This window comes from Aedes albopictus, chromosome 2, assembly GCF_035046485.1.
Source record: "Aedes albopictus strain Foshan chromosome 2, AalbF5, whole genome shotgun sequence".
In the NCBI taxonomy this organism is placed as follows: domain Eukaryota; kingdom Metazoa; phylum Arthropoda; class Insecta; order Diptera; family Culicidae; genus Aedes; species Aedes albopictus.
Genome location: NC_085137.1, coordinates 62,523,018 through 62,545,636, shown reverse-complemented (window position 1 = coordinate 62,545,636; position 22,619 = coordinate 62,523,018). Strand labels below are relative to the sequence as shown.

Sequence of the window (22,619 nt, the reverse complement as noted above, 5' to 3'; positions counted from 1 at the left end):
TGGATGAATTTAACCTTGTAGTTTTATTTAAAAGTTTGCCGAACAACATTGGGGTCGCAAACGTATACCAAAGTCGTGAGCGAGCTGTGAAGGCAACTTTCCACAGCGTGAATGAAATTTACATTCACCACGTGGAGAGTTGCTTTCACAGCTCGCTCACGACTTTGGTATACGTTTGCGACCCCAATATTATTCGGTAAACTTTCAGATAAAACTACAAGGTTAAATTCATCCATACATTGTTTTTCGATAGCATGCTTCTGAACTGAGATAATAGCAAATGAATGTAAATCTTTGCAAATGAATGGTCGCAACCTTGAGCATAACGACATAACTTCGTTTATGAAAATAAAGTTGTTATACAAAAGCAAAAGATTTCAAATAAAGTTTTAATATGGTAACGAACTGATTGGTAAATGTTGGATGAATAGAAAGACCCGATTAGGGTCTTTGTCATCTTAACCTGCTATTTCTATCACGTGGTGCCGGGCTACGAGCAGAAACAGAAGGACGTGGAACCGACCCCAGTAAAAAATTTGATCGGTCGCTGACAGACAAGGGAGGGCTGGGTTCTTCCAAACATGAGTTTCTGATAACCATCAGAGTGCCAGTGAGTATCGGCTTCCGGGTTTTTTTTTGGGGTTGGTCCTACGAGCCAAAATAATTGTAACGAAAACTCAACAAAAAATTAGGAAGTCAAAAAAACTGCTACAAATATTTCTATAAATCTCATAACCAGGAACGGTCCTGGTTGATGGTTCGAGCACGTGACTATCACGCCGAAAATCAAGGATCGAATCATTCCCACAAACTCACAAGTTGTGAATTAATCCTCAAAAAGGGACCTAGATGAACTAGCACGTGACTAAAAATCACAATAATAAAAATCTTCATAATAATATTCGGACTATAGTCATTCTAGGAAATATCCAAACTAACTTTTTTTTTTTATTTTTGCCCTAAAAACACTAAGAAATTCATTTAAAGGTTTCTCAAATAATACCTCCAAAAATGTTAACACCAATAAAAAGCTCAACGCAATCGTCATAATGAAGTAGGGAAATGCCTAGAGGAACACTGCCAAAAATTTTCATTTCATCTGAAAATAATTAACTCTAGTTATTTTGCAGCAAAAATTTCATGAAAAGTTTCTGAAAATTATTATAGAATATTTCAAATTCCAAATAGAGTTCAAAATTACACCATGAATGAACCCATGTATCGCATAAACTCATTTATGCTTCATGCTAATCGAAATCAGTTCAATGTTGAAATGTCCAAAGAAAAAAAATAAGCATGTAATTAGATGTAGTTTTTAGAATAATTGACCTGAAATGAATGTATGTGTTGTAATAGTTCAAGATAATGGGCAAATGCCTACAATCATAATAAATCAAATATTCACCTACTTAACCGTATTGAATTATCATTACTTTAAATCATATTGTAGAACGTGTGTTTTTATTACATATCTTGTTTTATAATTCATTGCACCGGCCGATCTTGATTATCTACCCGAGCAGGAGAAAATAGCTGAAGAATAACTAACTCAGGTATGGAAAACCGAATACCTACAACCTGAATGAGGTATTAAGTAGCCCTGAATAAGAGGTAAAATACCTAAAATAATAATTGGTGTGTATTCTGTGCATAACGCGTGAATAATGACATATGGCAATACCTAAATAATAATCGACGATTTTCCCATACAAATAGCGATTTTTCCATAATTAAATAATGCCTCAAGCAGTCCTCAACACCAAACCAATAACTCGTTGAGCTATTTCATGAATATCTACAAAATACCAAAATATGTTATTTTCAATATCTGAATAACCGACCAATACCTTGTCTTGGTATGATACCTGACTTTGGTATGCTCCAGTTATGTGGCAGTTATTCATTCCTGCTCGGGTAGAGTCTCAAACACATATATGTGGCAAACGAAAAGCTGTAAAAATTGTTTTTTACCATTTTAGACATTTTGATAAAGAAAACTAGGACACAAAAGTCTCATATTCTTTATTAAAACATCTACCACAAAAAAACTAGGAATCAAGATTTATTAGATTCTTTAAATATTTCTGAGAATAGGATCTTATAATGATTTTCCAAGAAATAGTTTACATTTTTTTAGGAAAATATTAGCAAAACTAACAATAGTTTTTAACCATAACCATACATTTTTCTAGCAGGATTCCTATTGGGAAATTATCAAGCCGGCTTTTCATTACCTCGCAACGCAACGCAACGCAAATTATCAAGCCGGCTTCATCGATGACCGGCCGACAACGGACCAGATCTTCACCGTACGGCAAATCTTCCAGAAATGAATACCAGGTCCCTACGCATCACCTGTTCATCGACTTCAAGGCGGCATACGATAATATCGACTGATTGAAGCAACGATGGATGGTGTGCAAAACTGCGTAAGGATTTCGGGTGAACTATCCAGTTCATTCGAATTTTGCCGGGGACTGCGACAAGGTGATGGACTCTCATGTCTACTCTTCAACATCGCTCTGCAAGGTTTGATGCGACGATCTGGGTTCAACAGCCGGGGAACGATTTTCACAAAATTTGGTCAAATTGTGTACTTCGCGGACGACATGGACATTATCACCAGAACATTTGGAACGATAGCAGTGCTGTACAGAGTACACCCCCCTAAAACGCAAAGCAGCAAATGTCGGACTGATAGTGAATGCCTCAAAACCAAAGTACAGGCTGGTAGGTGGAACCGAACATGACCAGTTTTATTTGAGTAGTGATGTTACGATAGATGGGGATACCTTCGAGGTGGTGGAGGAGTTCGTCTACCTCGAATCCTTACTGGTGGCTGACAACAACTTGAGTCGTGAAATTAAAAGGCGCATCGATTTACCCACGCACCAAATTCACCATGCACAAAACGCTTAAAAGGCCGGTGGTCCTCTACGGACACGAAACATTGACCATACTCGGCATACTCGGCGGAGAAGGATGATGAATCACGAGCTCGCTGCACTTTACGGCGAACCCAGCTTCCAGAAGGTGGCCAACGCCGGAAGGATACGATGGGCAGGGCGTGTTGCAAGAATGCCGGCCAACAACCCTGCAAAGTTGGTGTTCGCGATAGATCTGGTGTGCACAAGAAGGCGTGGAGGGCAGAGAGCACGATGAGCGGATCAGGTGGAGCGTGAGTTGGCGAGCATCGAGCGTGACCGAGGATGGAGAACGGCAGCCACGAACTGTTTTATTCAGTTTTGTCTTGAATTTGATGTAATACTAAATAAATAAATGAAATGATTTCTCCTGAAACATTGTCATTTTCGCACAAATTCCATCAACTAAGTGTAACGTCTCAGAGTGTAACTTGTCATCAAGTGTTTGTTTGGAATGATTTTCAATTTCTAATTCCTGCAATGGGTGAGTCAATATTAACCAAAAAAAATGTTTCCTAAACTTATTTATTAGCTATCAGTCTTCAGGGATTGAACTGTAGTAAAGAAGGGAAAGTAAACTAATGACAATGGCAATTGAAGTTCAATCAAAGAGTCGTCGACAGTCATGGTACTCGTAAACTACGAGGGTGGCAGCCAGGCCCGGATTAAGGATTGTGGGGGCCCGGGGCCCGAGCGGATGTGGAGGCCCCTCGGAGAGATAACCAAAAATGTTTTTCCTTATTTTCGAACAGTACTTAAGCAGTATGAAAAATAATGCTAATGTTGGCAACCATAAAAAGGTTTTTGTGGGGGCCCCTAAAATGTGGGGGCCCGGGCCCCCCGGCCCCCCTTTAGATCCGGCCCTGGTGGCAGCGAGTGAACCCCCCATATTTGGTATTTATGAGAATGTTATTCATAATTCGTTTGTTTCTTACGCCTACCAGACTTCAAGTTCCTGTACCTAATTCTGTGATCCGGCGTATACTGTACCAACACAAAAATCCTTTATATAGGTGAGTCGGTCACCTGTCGCCCGGCACCAATTTCGTTCCGTGTGTACATGTTTTTATGTACGAATTCCCGTGCCAAAAGAAAGTGGAAGCATAATATTGTTGCTTGACGCCCCCTCACAAAGTGTATGCCGGTGCTAGCTAGTGAAGGGGTCACAAACTATAAATACTTCTTGGCAAACTCAAGTTCAAAAGGTGAATGGTAGCAAAGCTATTTCGAGCACGGTTGCTGACATTTCAAGTGTGTTGTGAACTTTTTTCCATTGTTGATCGGCATAGTTGACCGAAACAAAATGAGGAAAAGGTCAATCGAATTTCAATTGGACGATGGATATTCTTTACTTTCACAAAAAAAATCGGGTGTAGCAATGAATGTATTGCCTTGGTGGATAGATGGACATCTTGCAATTTAAGCTTCATAGTTAACCTCCCGTTGGTCGCGCAGTTGGCCGTCCCCGCCAGCACCACACTGATGCTGTGTACAAAAAGCGAGCCTTTTTCAACTTGTTGTACAAAATACAACAGCGCAACTATCGGACGATTAAATTTGTACATGGTTATCAAAGCATGTCAACCTTACAATTTATTTATTATTTTCTTTAAATTCGGAACACAGTGTATTGATTGTATATTCAAGGTAAAGCAATCATAAATCTACTGGTAATGCATTGGGAAGTGTAATATCCAATCCTTTCAGTGGCTGTTTTATATTTTATCCACGTATTGATTGGAAAGTAACACTTTTTACGTCGCTTGCACAAATGTGTAAACGGTATTCATCCACAAAAGTGTATTCAACGTTCTTCGAAATTTTAGTAAATTAAAATTCATTACATCGGCTCTCAATACCGGATAAGCACCAACCGACAAAACAACCTACAGGGACGTCATCACCCAAATTGCATCATAATCAGATTGGATGGCCGGTGCCGACCATTCGCTTGTGGTGCACAATAAACCGATACGGTGCCCGGCCTGAAACCATTAACAGCAAACAAACAGCCCCAATGTGTATGTTCTCGTCCTAGGGAACTACCCCATTGCGGTGCACCACTTACAACTGGTGGCAGCCGACCCGGTCAGATTCACCGGAGCCGTTTTCGCTAATCGTAACAATTACACTATTATAGAGCGGCACACGATGGTGCATCTCGTCCAGCTAGGCATATTTCATGGTACACTAGAACAACCCAGGTGTAGCTCAAATGCTATGTTCATCCGGAATATTTAAGTCACGGTGCTTTGTATGCACGCTTTGAACGTTATTTGTGAACGATCCTCAATCTAACCGATACCAGTCCGTATAGGCACCCACTTTTCTACTATAAACGAACCACATTACGACTCAACCGGTCGCTAACGCACTCGTATGCCAACCACATCCGAGCAACATAACATGACAGCAGCAGCTTTCACGCAGTCTATCATCACGATTGTAGGTAGGTACGTACAGCACAGCGAGTTTCACTTACCGCTACTGTACAGTTTAGCTAATTCCTGGGCCCCTTTGTGCTGTGGTCCCCATCGTGGTCGCTTTGCCAGGCTGTCGCGTCCATCGAGGCATTTTCCGTTGGCATCGATGGCCCCACAGCTTGCCTCTGTGCTTAGAATGGTGTTCGAGTTGGGATCATCCTCCAGCATGGAGTTCTCCAAAATGTCCTGATCCGTCTTGACCGGTGTCTGTGGAAAGAGACAAAATCATATTTAAGCTTCAATAAATTGCTCAATCATGCATGACTATGTACTAGGCTGTAGGTCCAACCAAATTCTTGTTCACCGAATCGGAAACAACAAACATGGGTTATTTATTGGAATCAACGCATGGTCTCGCGTCCGTCACCCATCCGCCCGGACCCTGATGAAACTCTCTGAACGCCATGGCTCCGACCTGGTGGCGGCACCGTGTTATTGACCTCGATAGGAATCCAATCCACTTCAGGCCGTGGGCTTGCCGAGTCACCAAATTCAGTTTTTACTCCATTAGATTTAGGGTTCCAAGAATGGGGAAAGAACGATGTTGGCAGTTTGGCACGCACTCGAACAGGCCATAAGTCAGAATTACTTAACTTTTTAGGTAAATAGAGACAACCGAGCGCAAAGGGAGAATATAGTTATTAATGGAAGATACGGAAAACTGTTGTCATGTTCGATTGGAACGCAGAAAACCAACCAAATGAATCATTCATTGCTGTTACTCAGCATGTTTACAACGACCAAATGACTAGCTGTTTGGTGATGTCTGGCATTACGTACAGAACTCGAATTATCTGAGTAATAGTTTTGTTTTCTATAGGTTTGATAGACACATAACTTTATGATAATTAACTTTTATTGGCTTTTCATCGGTGCACTTAAAACTACTAGGAGGAAGTAACGAAAGTAATGAAAGAAACGGTGGATAGAATCGCAAGTGTGCGACGCTTCTCATTCCACCAAGCTACGGAGCCTATCTTGACTGTCTCTATCGTCTGATGGCATACAACTGATCTCGATTCCACTTTTTTACACGGTGCAACTTCAAACGCACAAATCTCAAGAAGCAAGCTTCACACAACAGTACATTTCATTATTCTGTTCTTGCTCACTCGCAATAAGCTTGAAATAAAAAGATCAGGTGCACTAGTTTTGTTTACGAAGAAATCTGTGCCCTCGAAATCGTGAGTAGGTGCCAAAGTCGGCCATTGTGGCGACCATTTTGGGACTCTAACAAATCTGTCCTTAACTATCTGAATTTCCTTCGGATGAAAATTAGATGGTTGCCCCGTTCAGATACCGTTCGCCGATATCCAATGTTCCGGGTCCGTTTGAGCTATGAGAGCTCAGAAGAGGGTCAAGTGCCAGCCGCTCTCGGGGGGAAGAAGAGCAACTGACGAAGTGCCGGGGCTGGGATCGAACCCATGACCATCCGCTTCTGAAGCGAACGTGTAGCCACTGCGCCACGGGCCCCGGCACCTTCATAGTTTTTGTAGAAATGAATACATATCAGTTGACCGTAGATATTTTTGTTTATCTCTTAGATCAGTACTTCCCAAACTGTGCGCCGCGGCGCCCTGGTGCGCCGTGAAGATTTCTTAGGTGCGCCGCAAGGCTCTTGAGCCAAAACATTGATTGGTTGATTTGTCTTTATTTAAGAGACTTTCAGCCCTTGGATGGTTCGTCTCTTGAAGCAAAACATAAAGAATAAACTCTTATTAATGAAGGCAGAACATATTTTTTGTTGTTTATGTTTTATTTAGTGAAACTAGTGTCACCTTTCAGCCTTTTTTATATTCTATACCAATGTCCTGCCTTTTTGAGGAAGACTTAAAAATAAAGTCACTCTAAGTGGTTTTCCCTCTTCTAAATTTTCAATTAAAAATTAAATATTCCAAAGTCCACGAATGTTTTTCGTAATTCCTTATCGTAATCCTATTATCATGAAACATCTGGATTTTTACAAAGTTTTGAAATTTTCGGGATTTTGAGAATATTTGTAAAGACTCTCAAATGGTTAAACTTTTCATTTCATTCTGCTTAGTTTTCGATTTTATCAATGGCTTGTAATTCAAAGTTAATATTTCAACAAACTTTTTTGAAGTTCTTTCCATAATATTGTCATCTATAACACTAGTTTACAGCATTCTTGAACTTGGTAAGCTGATGATCGTTTTTGGTATAGAATCATGCCCTGAGTTCGAAAACGCGAAGGAAAAAAAATACAGTAGAGCGGAATTTTTTTCGACTTTCCATACAAGGTTGATGATTTGAAATCGATTTTTGTTCTATTTTTAAGCAAAATCGCTCACTTCACACATCTCATTCTCCGTAATCAATGCTCCGATTGAGCTGAATTTTTTACTGTAACTCGCCTACATATGATATGACAAATAAACGTTGAGAAAGAATTTTTAAATTGTTTTTTTCTTATTGAAAAAAATACATTTCGTCACATATTTTTGGAAAATTTGCTAAAATTTAAGGAGATCGTCCCCAAAACTCGCCAATATCTTGAATTTCATCAGCCTGACGCAAAACCTACATTCAGATGATCAAATTGTATTATATTCAGCTTTTAATTTATGGAAAAAAAAATTAAATTTGGTTGAACAAAACGCAAGATTTTTGAATTTCATTAAATTCAATATTTTAAAAAGTTGTAAAACTCGATATTGAGCTAAAACTCAAAAACTGTTCTACTTTAAATTTTTTGAATAACGGTTTCGAAATCAGCGCTAAATTATGCTTCAAAAATTGTGGTCTTTGACGGAAGTTCATGACTTTCGTTTTATTTTGTAAACTAGTGTAATCATTGTCAATCTCCAGGTCTTCGTGCTGTCTCAAACGTTCTGGGACGATATTTTTAACTTACATCACTATCATATTCCACACATATCGTAAAAAATCTGAGACAATTTATAGGGTGACGATGGGGATTACCGGCAGGTTTGTTCTCATCGTCATGGGGGGTTTTTGTGGACCGAATTGCCTAAAATGTTGGCATATAACTCAGCTTGGTTGGGAAGGATTTGAGGCCAACTCTACAGGTTTCAAAAAAACCCCCATGACGAAGAGAACAAAACTGCCGAGAATACGTAAGTTCCCCTATCTCGATTTTGTTCATGATTTTGAAAACCGTCTTTTTTTAGTTGTGTCCCTCCGCATACAAAAAATGACCCCTCACCGTCACTGTCAGCCGTCTTGACAGCTTCTGAACATTTATATATATATATTTTCCCTAAAGCACGTAGATTACCGTGCTTTATTTCACAAATTTTAAAGCTTTGCAATGAAGTCCTCCAGAAACCTAAAATTTGTGTTAAGTTCTTTGAATCTTCAATAATTTTTTCTTTAAGAAGTATTTTAAAAATCTTTTTTTTTTCAATTATAAGAAAATATGACATTAAAAGATTTTTAACGATTTATATTTGAAATTTTGAACTGAAGTTGTTAAAATTGTTAAAATTCTTTATAAAAAGTTGTTGGTGCGCCGCGACAATTTGTGAAAATTTCAAAAGGCGCCGCGGTAGCAAAAAGTTTGGGAACCTCTGTCCTAGATGGTAATGACACCAACAGAAAAAAGGTCAGGAGTTCCATGTTTCTGTGAGGCTCAGACCGATGACAATTTAAGGGCAAAAGAGATTAATACAGAAAAGAAGAAAACGAAGATTAACGAAATGAGAACAATTTAAAAACTTGAACGACTATTCTTTAACATACGGGGTTCGACTGTTTTTTTTCTGTCCACAAAATTGAATTGAAGCTTATACCTATTATGTGACAGTTATGAGAAAGTTATTTGAGGATAATGCCAGTGCTGTGTATGACCAACGTCGGATCATTCTAACAGTATTGATAATCAGCTTGAAAAAATTTTCAGAATGTATAACGAATTAACTTATGATATTATGTATTTGATTTTTGTTTGGAGATGCTATCAGAATAACTAGTTGCCCATACCGGCTAAAAACGCTAGCTCTGGTAGCTGTCTCCGAGTAATCTTCAAAAGTATCAGATGATTGAATATAAGTTACGAAAAGATTTGGTCATGGTTTTTTGGTAATATTTCTTGGGAATTTCATCAGTACCAAATTTTTTTACCAGTTTGTTTTTTAATTTTTTTTATGTATTTGGAATTCAACTTATTCTGTACGAGGTCTCCAGTTAGCCAAGAGGTAGAGGCTGTGGATCGCCAATCTGGAGACGGCGGGTTAAATTCTCGTTCCAGTCGAGAAAAAAATCTCGACTCCCTAGACATAGTGCCCAAGTAACCATTAGTACTATATTGCGCCTTTTTGGCCATATCGGACTACTATACGGTTAATATGGAGCAGACTAGTTTTACACTAGCACAATATTGGCACGCAAAGCGAATAATAGTGCCATATGGTTACTTGGGTGTATCATTGTCCTTGCCTCACAAGGTGGCCAACCGTGCGAGTTCCGAAAGGTTAATAGCTTTCTCACAAATACCACTACAGATGCATTCAAGAATATTGACAGGAACACTTCCTAACGTTTCTTATGAAATTTATCAAGGGAATCCTAATCCTGTAGGAAAGGAACTTCTTAAGGGATTATTTAAGGGCTTCCTCAATAGATTTATTCAAGAACTTCATTTGGGTTCTTTATGGTATTCATACAGATAATGCGTCCAAAGATTCCCTCAGTGATTTCCACAGCAAAACTTCCACTCATTCCTTCATGGATTACTCCGAAGATTCCTTCGATGATTCTCTGAATTCCCAATAAGCTTGCTTCAAAGAATTCAGTCGGTGAGAGCCTCCAAAGATTCCTTTCAAGAAATACCTTCAGAGAGTAATCCTTGGAAGGGTTTCAAAAAGAACTTTTTTGAAAGAAGACCTTGAACAATATTTATGAAGTAAACTACTTTTGTTTAACGACGTTTCTAGAGAAAGTTTCATAGGAAATATTTGAAAAAAACTTGTAAACAAGCAAATTTTTGGAGGAAGTGCCTAAATAATGTTCCTGAAGGATCCTAGAAAAACTTTTTCAAGAAAGTTCCTAGAGAAAATACCTGAAGGAGGTAAGTTCTTGCACAAACTTCATGGCGATAGCTGTTGAAGAAATTCACAAGGTAAATCATGAGAAAAAAGTGAATCGAAAATCTAGGAGAAATTTTTTACAGTATGTTTCGGAAACAAGTTTTTAGAGGAAGTACCTGAAGAAAGTTTCTTGATGGAATTGCTGGAGGAAATTCTCAAAAAAAGCTCTTGAAGGAAGTTCATGAAGAAAGGTCTTAAACGTTATTCTTGAACATATAGTGCCTGGAGTAAGCTACGAAAGGAAGTTCTTGCATAATATTTCTGAGGAAGTTCCTTGAGGATAAAGTTTTGGAATGAATATCCTACAGAAAGATCTTGGAGAAAGTTCCTAGAGGTAGTTCCAGTAGAAACTTTATAAAAGAAGCACCAGAAAAAAGCTCTCTGAAATAAATAGTCTTCCAAACTTGGTGGCTACCTCTCAACACGCTCGTGGCTGTGCCTTCTAATTATTCAAGCGAGAGCGAATTGTTTGTATAGTATCGAGAGAGTCATATACTCGTACTACGCATACCTAGGCGTTGAATGCGTCTAGAGCTCGATTGTGGCGAACGCCCAAGCGACTAACTGCGTCGTTGAGACGCAACTAGGGTACACATGTCTATGTTGCCCTTTACAACATGTACTAATTTGCTTATACGACTTAACGTACTGAGAAAACCTTGACACAAAATATAAATTATTGACAAATTGAGAGATGAAATTGTGAAAAACAATCGCGTTCTGTTGGGATTCGAACCCATACCCTGTATTAGCTAGACTTGCGCTTTAGCCAACTAAACCACAGAACAGGTGACGCTTCTTGGTGAGAATCCTCGAGAAGCTTCATGCAGAACATTTTTGGTGGAAGTTTTTAAAGTACGATCCAAGAGCAATTTCCAGAGGAAATTTTTGAGAAACGTCTGAAAGAAAGTTCCTACAGCAAGATGCTTGAGGAAGCTCTTCAAAAATGTCCTAGCTGGTCTTGGCAAATGTTTCTGAAGAAAAGTATTCTAGCAAGTGCATTTAAAATATTTTTGGAGAAAGTTCTTGAACAAAGTTCCTAGAGAAGGTACGGGAAATGATGAAAGTGATTAGGTAAACCATCAAGAATATCTGGAAATTCTTACAGTATTGATCTAATAGGAAGACTGTTGGCTCATTTGTATCAAGTTTTTTTTCCTAGTAATACACGACAGGGCTTAAGGAAGGAAGGGATAAGGGAGCGTCCATAAATTACGTCACACAAAAATTGCCCATTTTGAACCCCCCTCCCCTCTATGTCACACTTTTTGTATGAGACGTCTGAAATTTTTGTATGGGTTGTCACACTTTACTGAACCCCCCCTCCCCCCTAAAATTTATGGACGTTCCCTAATCAGTCCCATCGACAAGAAAGGCGACAAGTTAATGTGTGAGAACTTTCGAGCGTTCACCATTTTGAATGCCGCCCACAAAGTGCTATCCCAGATCATCTTCCGTCGTCTTTCACCTAAAGTAAATGAGTTCGTGGGAAGTTACCAAGCCGGTTTCATCGACGGCCGGTCGACAACGGACCAGATCTTCACCGTACGGCAAATCCTCCAGAAATGCCCTGAATACCAGGTCCCAACGCATCACCTGTTCATTGACTTCAAAGCAGCATACGACAGTATCGACCGCGCAGAGCTATGGAAAATCATGGACGAGAACAGCTTTCCCGGGAAGCTTACCAGACTGATAAGAGCAACGATGGACGGTGTGCAGAACAGCGTAAGGATTTCGGGTGAACTATCCAGTTCATTCGAATCTCGACGGGGACTACGACAAGGTGATGGACTTTCCTGCCTACTATTCAACATCGCCCTGGAAGGTGTTATGCGACGAGCCGGGCTCAACAGCCGGGGTACGATCTTCACAAAATCCGGCCAATTTGTCTGTTTTGCGGATGACATGGATATTATTGCTAGAACATTTGGAACGGTGGCAGAACTGTACACTTGCCTGAAACGCGAAGCAGCAAAGGTCGGACTGGTGGTGAATGCGGCTAAGACAAAGTACATGCTGGTAGGTGGGACTGAGCGAGACAGGACAAGCCTTGGCAGCAATGTTACGATAGACGGGATATTTTCGAGGTGGTAGAAGAATTCGTCTAGGGTATCGCGCCACTTGGGCAGTGGCTTCTATATTCGTCTGTTTTCCACTATAACTCAGTCAATTTTGAATCAATTGACTTGAAATGTTGTACACGGGTAGATACTATACCTACCCGAGCAGAAGGGCATACCTTACAAATACCATGCGAAGAGCAACATGTGCTCTAATACCTAAAATTGTTATTGCTGCGTTATTATACGAAATGTTATGAGAACATCACAATAACAGTTGGAGGTATTTGAGCAGAGTTTGGTATTGTTGTAGTATTTGTTGGTTTAGCAGTGAAAATAACCGATGAACAAGATTTGCTGTTACATCATGAAGTCATCGAACAAATGAAACATTTAATAACAAGAAATGTTATTAGTTTGTTATTCAATAACTTTGGAATAACAAATACAGCACTTGAAATTGTAGGTATGCATTCATTATTGAAATAACAAGACTTGTTATTTTCTAGGCGTTTTTTAAACAAAATTTTGGTATTCATTTTTGTTATTTTGCCTCTTATTACCACCTAGTGAAGGGCATATCCAGGTATGGTAGTATTTAAGATTAACACCTTGATATGTTATTCACTTGTTATTTTCTTCTGCTCGGGTATCTCACCACATTCCAAAAGTTGTGTCAATTGGTTCAAATTTGACTGAGTTATAGTGGAAAACAGACGAATATAGAAGCCACCGCCCAAGTGGCGCGATTCCCTACTAACGGCTAACGGCGGACAATAACGTGAGCCGTGAAATACGAAGTGGAAGTCGTGCCTACTAGAAGAAACTGCGGTCAAAAAAGATTTACCCCCGCACCAAATGTACCATGTACAAGACGTTAAAAAGACCGGTGGTTCTCTACGGACACGAGACATGGACAATGCTCGAGGAGAACCTGCAAGCACTCGGAGTTTTCGAGCGACGCGTGCTAAGGACGATCTTCGGCGGTGTGCAGGAGAACGGTGTGTGGCAGAGAAGGATGAACCACGAGCTCGCTGCACTTTACGGCCAACCCAGCATCCAGAAAGTGGCCAAAGCTGGAAGGATACGATGGGCAGGGCATGTGGCAAGAATGCCGGACAACAACCCTGCAAAGTTGGTGTTTGCTAACCATCCGGTTGGTACAAGAAGGCGTGGAGCGCAGAGAGCACGATGGGCGGACCAGGTGGAGCGTGATCTGGCGAGTGTTGGGCGTGACCGACGTTGGAGAGCTGCAGCTGCAAATCGAGTTTGTAATATGGCGGCAAATTGTTGATTCAGTATTATCATGAATTTGATGTTAACTAAATAAATGAAATGCAATGGCTTAAGGAATTGATCTTTGTTTTCATTTCATTTTAATTATTTTTATTTTAAGCATCCAAAGTAATGAGCGTCAATTGTCAAAGCCGCTTTGCAGAATTTATCATTTCGTAATCTTCTTCCAACTAAACACTGAAACACTCAGAATAAAATCTTTGTTGTTCTTACATAAATACCTGAAAAATGTGTTTCAGGTATAGTGTATTAAAAAAATACAGGTTCAATAACTAGAAAGCCACCTATTAAGAAAAATATTTTAGGATTGTCACAATTTTTATCCTATTAAATAAATTAAAGCCTCCGCAATTTGCTAATGCAATAGACTTCCACTTTCGCTAGGCAAGGTGGTGTATTTTATTGGCAACAACAATTGCTGCAAAGAATAACTTCTTCCACCCCACCGCCAACTTACCTTCAGATACGTGGTGGAGATCTTTATCGTCGTCGACGTGGGCGAAAGGCCACCAGTTGCACCGTTTCCGGTCATGATGGTAAGCTGATGATGGTGCTCCGCGGCACCGCCACCCACCATCTTGCCACTGTCCGTTCGTCGAGAGCACGGTGGAAGCGATATTAAATCCATATTATCGTTCCATGTACCGGACCTGGGACCCTGTGCCCGTCGACGTTCCTAGAGTTTTCCCAGTTCCTTCTTTATGCGGTGCACTTTGTGCACTGTTTACGGTTTCCTTTTTTTTGCTCAAGGTAGAACGTCTTTGTGCCTTTGTTGAACCTGTCGTGTTGATCTGATTCTCGATTCTACCACGTAAGCACAAAACATCACTGAACGTGAACACTGATTTGCGATTACAGACAAGTTAAGGGTACTCTATTTTCCACTTCCACTCTATTGGCCTTTGTTGCTGGACAGCATGGCTTTTCACTATTCCACTTCAACGAATCGTATATAACTCTTTCTACTGTTTTGCTACTTCTAGTTATATTCATCCAAATATTTAACTGGTGTTGGGTAAGCACTTTATTCTAGATTATCACAGCTCATTTTTTATTTCGGGAAATAGATTCCTTTCTTCTTCGGTGCTCTCTACTGCAACCTTGTCTGCAACAATAAAAAGAAACAATGAAAAAACAGTTACTCGATAGATATAACTTTTCAAAAACTTAGCAACTTCTATCAAAATTAATTGGAGAGAATCCTCAAGCGTCCCACGCCATAAATATGTATTTTCATGATTCAACTCCCTTGATGAAAAAAAAACGGATACAATATCACTTCCCAACTTTATACTCCCAGAGAGATTAATGTAATTGCCCTTTATGACACTCTCCGTGGCACCAATTAGCTCATTTTCATAGTTATTTTTCACTTCCACTCTATTAGTGATAATTAGGTTTTCTGCTTCCCCAAACAATGTGCCGACAGTCGACAGCGTCCGACCGACCCACGAGCAGTGCGCGAATTCCGGAAGGTCTACTCGGCCTGACGATAAAGTACAAAATGGGACTAGGTAGGTACATGTGTTGTATCATCATCGCGCCGACAAAACGACAAACGGGTGGCTAGTTAGGTTAAATGCGAACTACACCACGGTTTGAGACGGTACACCAATTACATTGTACACAGCACAAAACGATTGTGGTACATTTTGTGGCAGAGGAGGTCTGCTACATATCTTAAATATTTCATTAGCTGACACACGTGGAATGCTCTCATATGACTGTGCGCCATCGGGTTCAAAGCAATTCTTGTGCCCGGAAGCGACCGGATGTGTACAACGGCGACCGTGGAGTGTGATGAATCCTCCACACTTACACAGATGCCGTACTTCTCAGCGTTCGAAAATCTTGCTATAAATATTTAATGATCTTATCGCCTGTTCAGTTGAACACCTTTCTGTTGTTTTTCCACGGGAACGAAATTTGAATATTGCACATAGAAGTAACATCTTGGCTTGTGGACCACATAGCTGACTTTCGAATCTGATTAGAGATTGTTTGATGGTAACTCCATAGATTGCTTTAAAGCAGCAATCACCTAAAAAACTTCATATTTTTTAAATGCCTAATGAATGACTGATTTTCAAGTAATCTCAAGCATTTTCTAGAATTTCGAAGTTTACAACAAGTGGTTAGTCGGTACTATTCTAATGGACGAACGTCTAAAGAACCAAAGGTCAATAGCATATTAAGTTGAGAAGTAAACATAGACTGAATCAAAATTCGAATACCTATTCCCAATAATATCTTGTTCTGCGAAGAAAAACATGAATATTTTCCTAGTTATCCTATTATCGGTCCAATCAGCCGTATTTATCATTGAACCCAATTACATGTCTCGAATCATAAACACAGAAGATTTAAAACCTAGCTTAAAGACCTCACCCAAAACCATCTTCTGTCTATATTATTATGTACAGGATAATAACTGTAATAAACCATCATTTACAAGCCAAATATTCACATCCTCCATTCTCCAATATCAATACCTCACCCTGGCTACTGTTGTTTGCTGCATCGAGCGTGCCGTGATGGCACTCAGTTTTCCATAATCCTGCGTGACTCCAAGCCAACACGAACATGTAGGTACGAATTTGGTTCCATTAGTCCCCTCAACCCGTCAGCACGTCGCACAGTAAATCATCGCACCATCAACGTGGTGAACGATCACGCCAGTTGTTCAAAGGCGGTCGGTATCGATTCCAGATAGAGAACTGCGGCTCTACTGCAGTTTGGGGGCTTATTTTGTGAATGTGTGACCGTAATCATTGAAATGTATAGTAAGCATGACTATTATTCAAGCAGGTCGTTGAATGACTAACGTACCATCCCTTGCTACACTGCAAACCGTACTGCCCAGGGTCCTGTTTACAACGTTACAATAACACTAGTTTACAAAATAAAACGGAAGTCGTGAACTTCTGTCAATGACCAAAAATTTTTAACATCAATCTAGTGCTGATTGAGAAACCGTGCCTCAAAAAGTTTTCAGTAGAACAGTTTTTGAGTTTTAGCTCAATATCGAGTTTTACAATTTTTTAAAATATGGAATTTACTAATATTTAAATATCTTGCGTTTTGTTCAACCAATTTTAAATCTTTTTCCGTGAAATGAAAGCGAAACACAATACCTTTCGATCATCTGAATGCAGGGTTTACGAGAGATTGATGAAATTCATGATATTAGCGAGTTTAAGAGACGATCGTCTTGAATTTTTGCAAAATTTCCAAAAAATATAAAGAAATGTATTTTTTTTTCAATAATAAAAAAAATAAAAATTCTTTCCCATCGTTCATTTGGCATAGGCGAGCTACAGTAAAAAAATCAGCTCAATCGGAGCATTGATTACGGAGAATGAGATGTATGAAGTGAGCGACTTTGCTTAAAAATAGAACAAAAATCGATTTCAAATCATCAGCCGAAAAAAAGTCGAAAAAATGTCCGCTCTACTGTAATTTTTTTTCCTCCGCCTTTTCGACCTCAGGGCATGATTCTACACCAAAAATGATCATCAGCTAGTGGAATACAAAAGTCTATTTTTTCAAAATGTCCGAACAAACATATAATTAAACATGGAGAAATGTTGCGGGCTCTCTTTTTATCGTCAGCATCCCCTTTAAAAATTCCAAATATATGGCCAATATTTTCCAAAAGGGAGGGTGACATAAACCTTAAACTATAGCAGCATTTTACACTCAAAATATCAAACTTACTCAGTTACATTGGACAGAATCAATTTATTAAAGTTTTCACAAAACGTGTATGTTCAGTGTGTTCGGACCCAATGGGAATTGGAGCTTAAACTAGAGGGGACCACAGTGAGAAGTTTAGCAACCCGGCGCCAACCCAAAAGGCGGCATGTTCAAGAAACGAATAAGTCATCGTGGAATTAATTGCAGCTCATGCTCAAGTAACTAGATTATCAGGTCACTTCGTTTTCACTCCATGAAAGTAGTTATGGCATCGTTAACTAGCAAGACTGAAGTGTGAGGAATTTTCCTATGGGCATTTACTTTCATTTTTTCAATAAGTGGAACTGAAAAATGTAACATTAGAATATAACTAAAACTGATCAATTTAAGGTTTTTCTGTTTTATTAAAAATTCAATATTCGATTCTGAAACTTCAAATATTTTGACTTCTCACAAATATTCGAACTTAACTTCAGTATTTTGAGATTGTATGTACTTTATCATAATGGGTAGCATAACAACTATGCATGGCAGTAGTAACAATCCAATTTTTTGCTCGCAATGCTCACAAGTTTTTGGTAGAGTTACAGCTTTCTAACAAATTACAGATTTCTTGGAAATTTGTCAAGCACACACACCAAATACTTACAGCGGTTTTTTGCTGTATTTTGCCGAACTGAAAGATTCAGAAAAAGTTTGCGTTGAATTTCCGGCAAATTCCAAAACCTTTCTGACGGATAGTAATCAGTATATACTCTATATTGTATACTGAACAAATTGACAAATTTTGCTAAATTTCAGCAAATTGTTTGCTAAAACTTTCAGCTTGGCAAAACTTATTTAGAGTTTACAGTTTCTGGAATATATGTAGACTGCTTCAGAAATCATAAATACACTTTGTTTACTAAATACAATGAACTGTTCTAATGATTTCTACCAACTTCTTTCAGAATGTAGTATACTGTAGTCCATATTTTTGTATTTCCTTCCAATTGTCTTGATATTTTGAAGAACAGTCGAGTTCTCGAACAATTAATTTCTTTCTCCAAATTTACATTTGCACAAAGGTGATTTTTAACGATTTTAACATTATTTATAACTAAACTAGCTGACCCGACGTGGCTAGCCACGTTAGCTAGGAAAAAAATGTTTTTAAAGTTCCAGTTACACTTCTTCACTACAACATATTTTCACATAAACGTCTGTCGGTTCATAGAATACTGTCGAATCTACTGGTCGCATGCTTTTATATAGTAGAAAGGAGAGGAAAAAGTTCTCGAAATTTAATAAATTTTCATGTTCCAAAACTTTTAAGAAGGTCCATTTTATAATTTTTCATGAACGTTCATCAACTCCTTTCCAACTGCATTCAAACATGTGTTCCAGAAAATTCTAGAAGGTATGTTTTCGTATTCTTTCTGATACTTCTAACGTTTCAGCAGCTTCTAGAAAGTTCCAGATCCAGGTATTTAAAGCAGTTTGATGTTCCAGAATAATCAGTTAATCGGTAAAGAAAAAAAAGTGCATTTCAAAAATTTCAACGATCAAAGCTTATAAAATTACCTTCTCAAAACTTTTTCCACTTCATATTTTTTTTGACTCCTGAGAAAATTTGCTTTCATTCTCATTAAAAAAAACTTTGCTTCTACGATGCTTCGTTCTTGAGCTATGATTTTTCAAAGACAAAGCTTATATGACACATTTGGACATTTTCAACAAAATTGGGCATAACTCAAAAACAGAAGAGTAAATGCATTCCAAAAATTTCAGCGATTAAAGCTTATGCAATAACCTTCTCAAAAATATTTTTTTTTAAGTTTTCCACGAGTTCGGGCATTGTTTTTCCGGTTTTTCTTTACGAATTTTCTCAACTGAGGAAAATCTTGTGCAAAGATTTTTCCAGTTCATATTTTTTTGTATTGCTGATAAACTTTGTTTCGATGATGCTTCGTTCTTGAGTTATGATTTTCAAAGTAAGTAGTGTCAGGGGAAAACAAAGAATTTCCACCTGAGTTTTCCGGGAAAATAGGCGACCCTGATTTTTTCTCACACGGCTATCAAATTTGACTTGGTAAAACGGAATAGTTTGCATGAGTCGTTTTATTCCTCCCCTGTAGGGGAAATTAAGCCACTGCGTCCAATAGGCTGAACTTTTGTGGCATGAGTCGTTGATTTAGATGTTAATTGACCAATTTATCTTTTGATAGCCTAAAACAAATTCCATGCTAAATGGCTTGCAGTCAAAAAAGCCAGACATCGCATATTTCGCCACATGAATTGAGGTATAGCTCAAAACTGTGACGTGCTGGAGCACATCTGAGCCCAGATTCGGATTCAGCGGCCCAAAATCCGTCAGAGGTACATAACTTTGCTCTTGAGACAAAAAAAAAGTTGCACTGTGTTATTGGTCGTCATCCTGGATTTTGAGTCGCCATCTTACATATTCTGATCACTATTTTCGGACTCCGGACATCTTCATCATACGAAATATACCCATTTTGCATTTTATCCATTTTTTTGGGCTAAAACTTTTAACTAGAGCCGCCATCTTGAGTTTAGGCCGACACCTTGGATATTCTGGTTACAATTTCATTGATTCCGGGCTTCTTCTCCATATCAAATAAAACCACATTGCATGGTTGCATGAAGCCTTAAACTTCTTAAAACAGTGGCCTCTTGAACTTTTGGCCGACATTGTGGTTTTCTGGTTTCCATTGATGATTTCCGCATAAAATTCGTGAACCATGCTAAGTTTACAAATTTCGGCGCATTTTGATTTGTCACATGATGGCATTCAACTTATGCCCCCATGTTCATCCTATACCAAAAACAGACGATTTAAGCACCGACTATTTCAGTTTTATTTTGTTATTTTAAATACTCACTCCTGACAAAAAATATAGAAATAAAAAAAAACAAACAAATTGTGTTTAGTTCCCCAATATGACCAGTTCACCGGTGCTGGTCCGGATCACTACAATTCACAATTCCGGAACGCCTTGACCGATCCGAACTATTTTCAGTAGCAAACAATGCGTTAAAATTCCTGTTCAATTCGAAATATAATCCGTAAAATTGACAAAAGGGAAGTGCCTTAAAAAATACACATCACAATTTGTTGAATAGAGTTGATTGGTATTTGTGACTCGACTGTCCGAGCCTACTGTCCAAAATTAGTTTTTTAAGTGAACATATAGCCTTTTAGTACAATTTGGGGCATAAATCTCCATAAAAAATTTAAGAGTGCTCACTCAGTAGGATGTAATTTGATTTATTCCTATTTTATAAAACTTCCTGCAAACATTCGATGGACTTAAAGGCTCCCTCAAACAAACGTTTCAATTTCGTCCCTTTTGTTAACGAAACCGAAAACGTCATGCCAGCCCAGAAGAGCTGCATCACGCGAAAATTTAATATTCCCGACCACATCTTCGCCGGTCGTCATTCGCTCGATTGCTCTCGAAATATGTGGCTTTGGCACGAAAGCAAGCATGCCTCCAGTACCAAGGGCCGAAGTGCCGCTCCTTTCCGAAAGGATGACGTCATACTACGGATGGGAAATAAAATTCAAGAACCAACAACAGCACTAGGTTGTGTATGTAGGGGAGACTGAGGAGACTTGATCCCTGGGGAGACTTGTTCCCCCCATATTTTCTCGGAATCAAAAACAGTTTTCTTCTAGCATATTTTTTCCAAAACTACATCTTGACAGACGACAATGTTACAGTTACAATTGATTTTGATTGTGCATTGCATTATTTTTTAATGGCTGATGGTTTGTTTTCAGTCCTTCAGAAATCTTTTAGGCGATTACGAAATATCTCAATAACTTTGTAAAAATTGAACCAAATCGTGTCAAAATTTTAGAGCACATAATGTAAATAAAATACTATCAAACGTATTTATTCAAATAAGGCTGTTATATAAATATTTTAATCAATGCAGCTTGGTATATACAACAGTGACATGGGGAGACTTGATCCCTCGAGGATTACACACACATTTACAATGTGAAAAATAAAATTCTATTCGGAAGCCTCTATTTACTTGGAATTCTAGTATATTCAACGATAAAATGTGTCAGATAATTAAAACTTTAGTACAAACCATGAAAAGGGGGATCAAGTCTCCCCATTTTGAAAATACGGCATATTCTTAAAAATTTAAGGAAATGTTATAATTTCAAATTCACCATACTCATCAAAAATACGAGAAAACTTGAAATGAAAATGAATAGGAAGCTCCTGGAGTTATTTTCCCTTTAAATTAACCATGTGCTCAAAAGGGGATCATTTGTGGCCCATTTTCAAAAAAATCATCATAAGACATGCCTCCATATAAACACAGTTTTGAAAACTTTAACAATAATTTAAAGTCTTTCTGTTGTGTATAAACTTGCAATAGATGTTTAGCTTCTATTCTGTACGAAAAACGGATCAAGTTTTGTGTTTTTCTTGAAGTTACAGGTAAATTAAGAAAAAGGGATCAAGTCTCCCCAGTCTCCCCTACGGAAAATCCAACAAAAATGTCGTCATGTGTATGCATGGAGTAAAATAGATAAACTCGCAGCAGACGCTTCCATATACTTCACAATCTATATTTTCAAAACAGTGCAATGAGCCGAACACTGAAATGAATTAATCTCCCATTTTTGCATCTGTGCAGTAGTACCTAACCTGACCATAAAAGCTCAAGGGACGGACTATAACTTCACATGTAAAATGAAACAGCAATAGCCATGCGTCTCCATGAGTTTCAACAACAATGCATCAAATAGTGAGCATAATAAGCAAATAATGTTTTATCATGTTTTATATATACTTAACTGAAATAGACATTCAGAAATGATTTTAAGCATAAGACCATTTTGATCTTATTTATTTCATAGATACATTTTGAGCCAGTTTCCCCACAAGTAGCCATTGTATGTCTACACTGTTTGATGACGCGATACAGAAGACCTTTAATGTACATCAACTTTTGAATTGACTAGTTTCGGAATATCTTTCATTAACATCTAATATTATTTCGTTATGAATGATTAGCTAAACGCTACGCTTTTACGTCAGTTTATCTTTTCGTTAGGCC

The 22,619-nt window shown here is 38.5% G+C and overlaps 1 protein-coding gene across 6 annotated transcripts in view; it reads right to left on the bottom strand.

The window, feature by feature from the left end:
• Positions 1-22,619, bottom strand: part of LOC109418121 (plasmanylethanolamine desaturase 1) — a 60,780-nt gene that overhangs the window by 18,167 nt on the left and 19,994 nt on the right. For 5 of the 6 annotated variants that reach the window (XM_029871324.2, XM_029871325.2, XM_062849750.1 and 2 more), the window contains exons 2-3: positions 14,293-14,940; positions 5,407-5,614 (exon numbers count right to left, since the gene is read on the bottom strand). In XM_029871324.2, coding sequence (XP_029727184.1) covers positions 5,407-5,614; positions 14,293-14,463 — 379 coding nt within the window. In that variant the 5' untranslated portion in view covers positions 14,464-14,940. Of the gene's footprint in view, positions 1-5,406; positions 5,615-14,292; positions 14,941-15,122; positions 15,565-22,619 lie in introns of those variants that run through there. The other variant, XM_062849749.1, reaches the window with a different exon arrangement.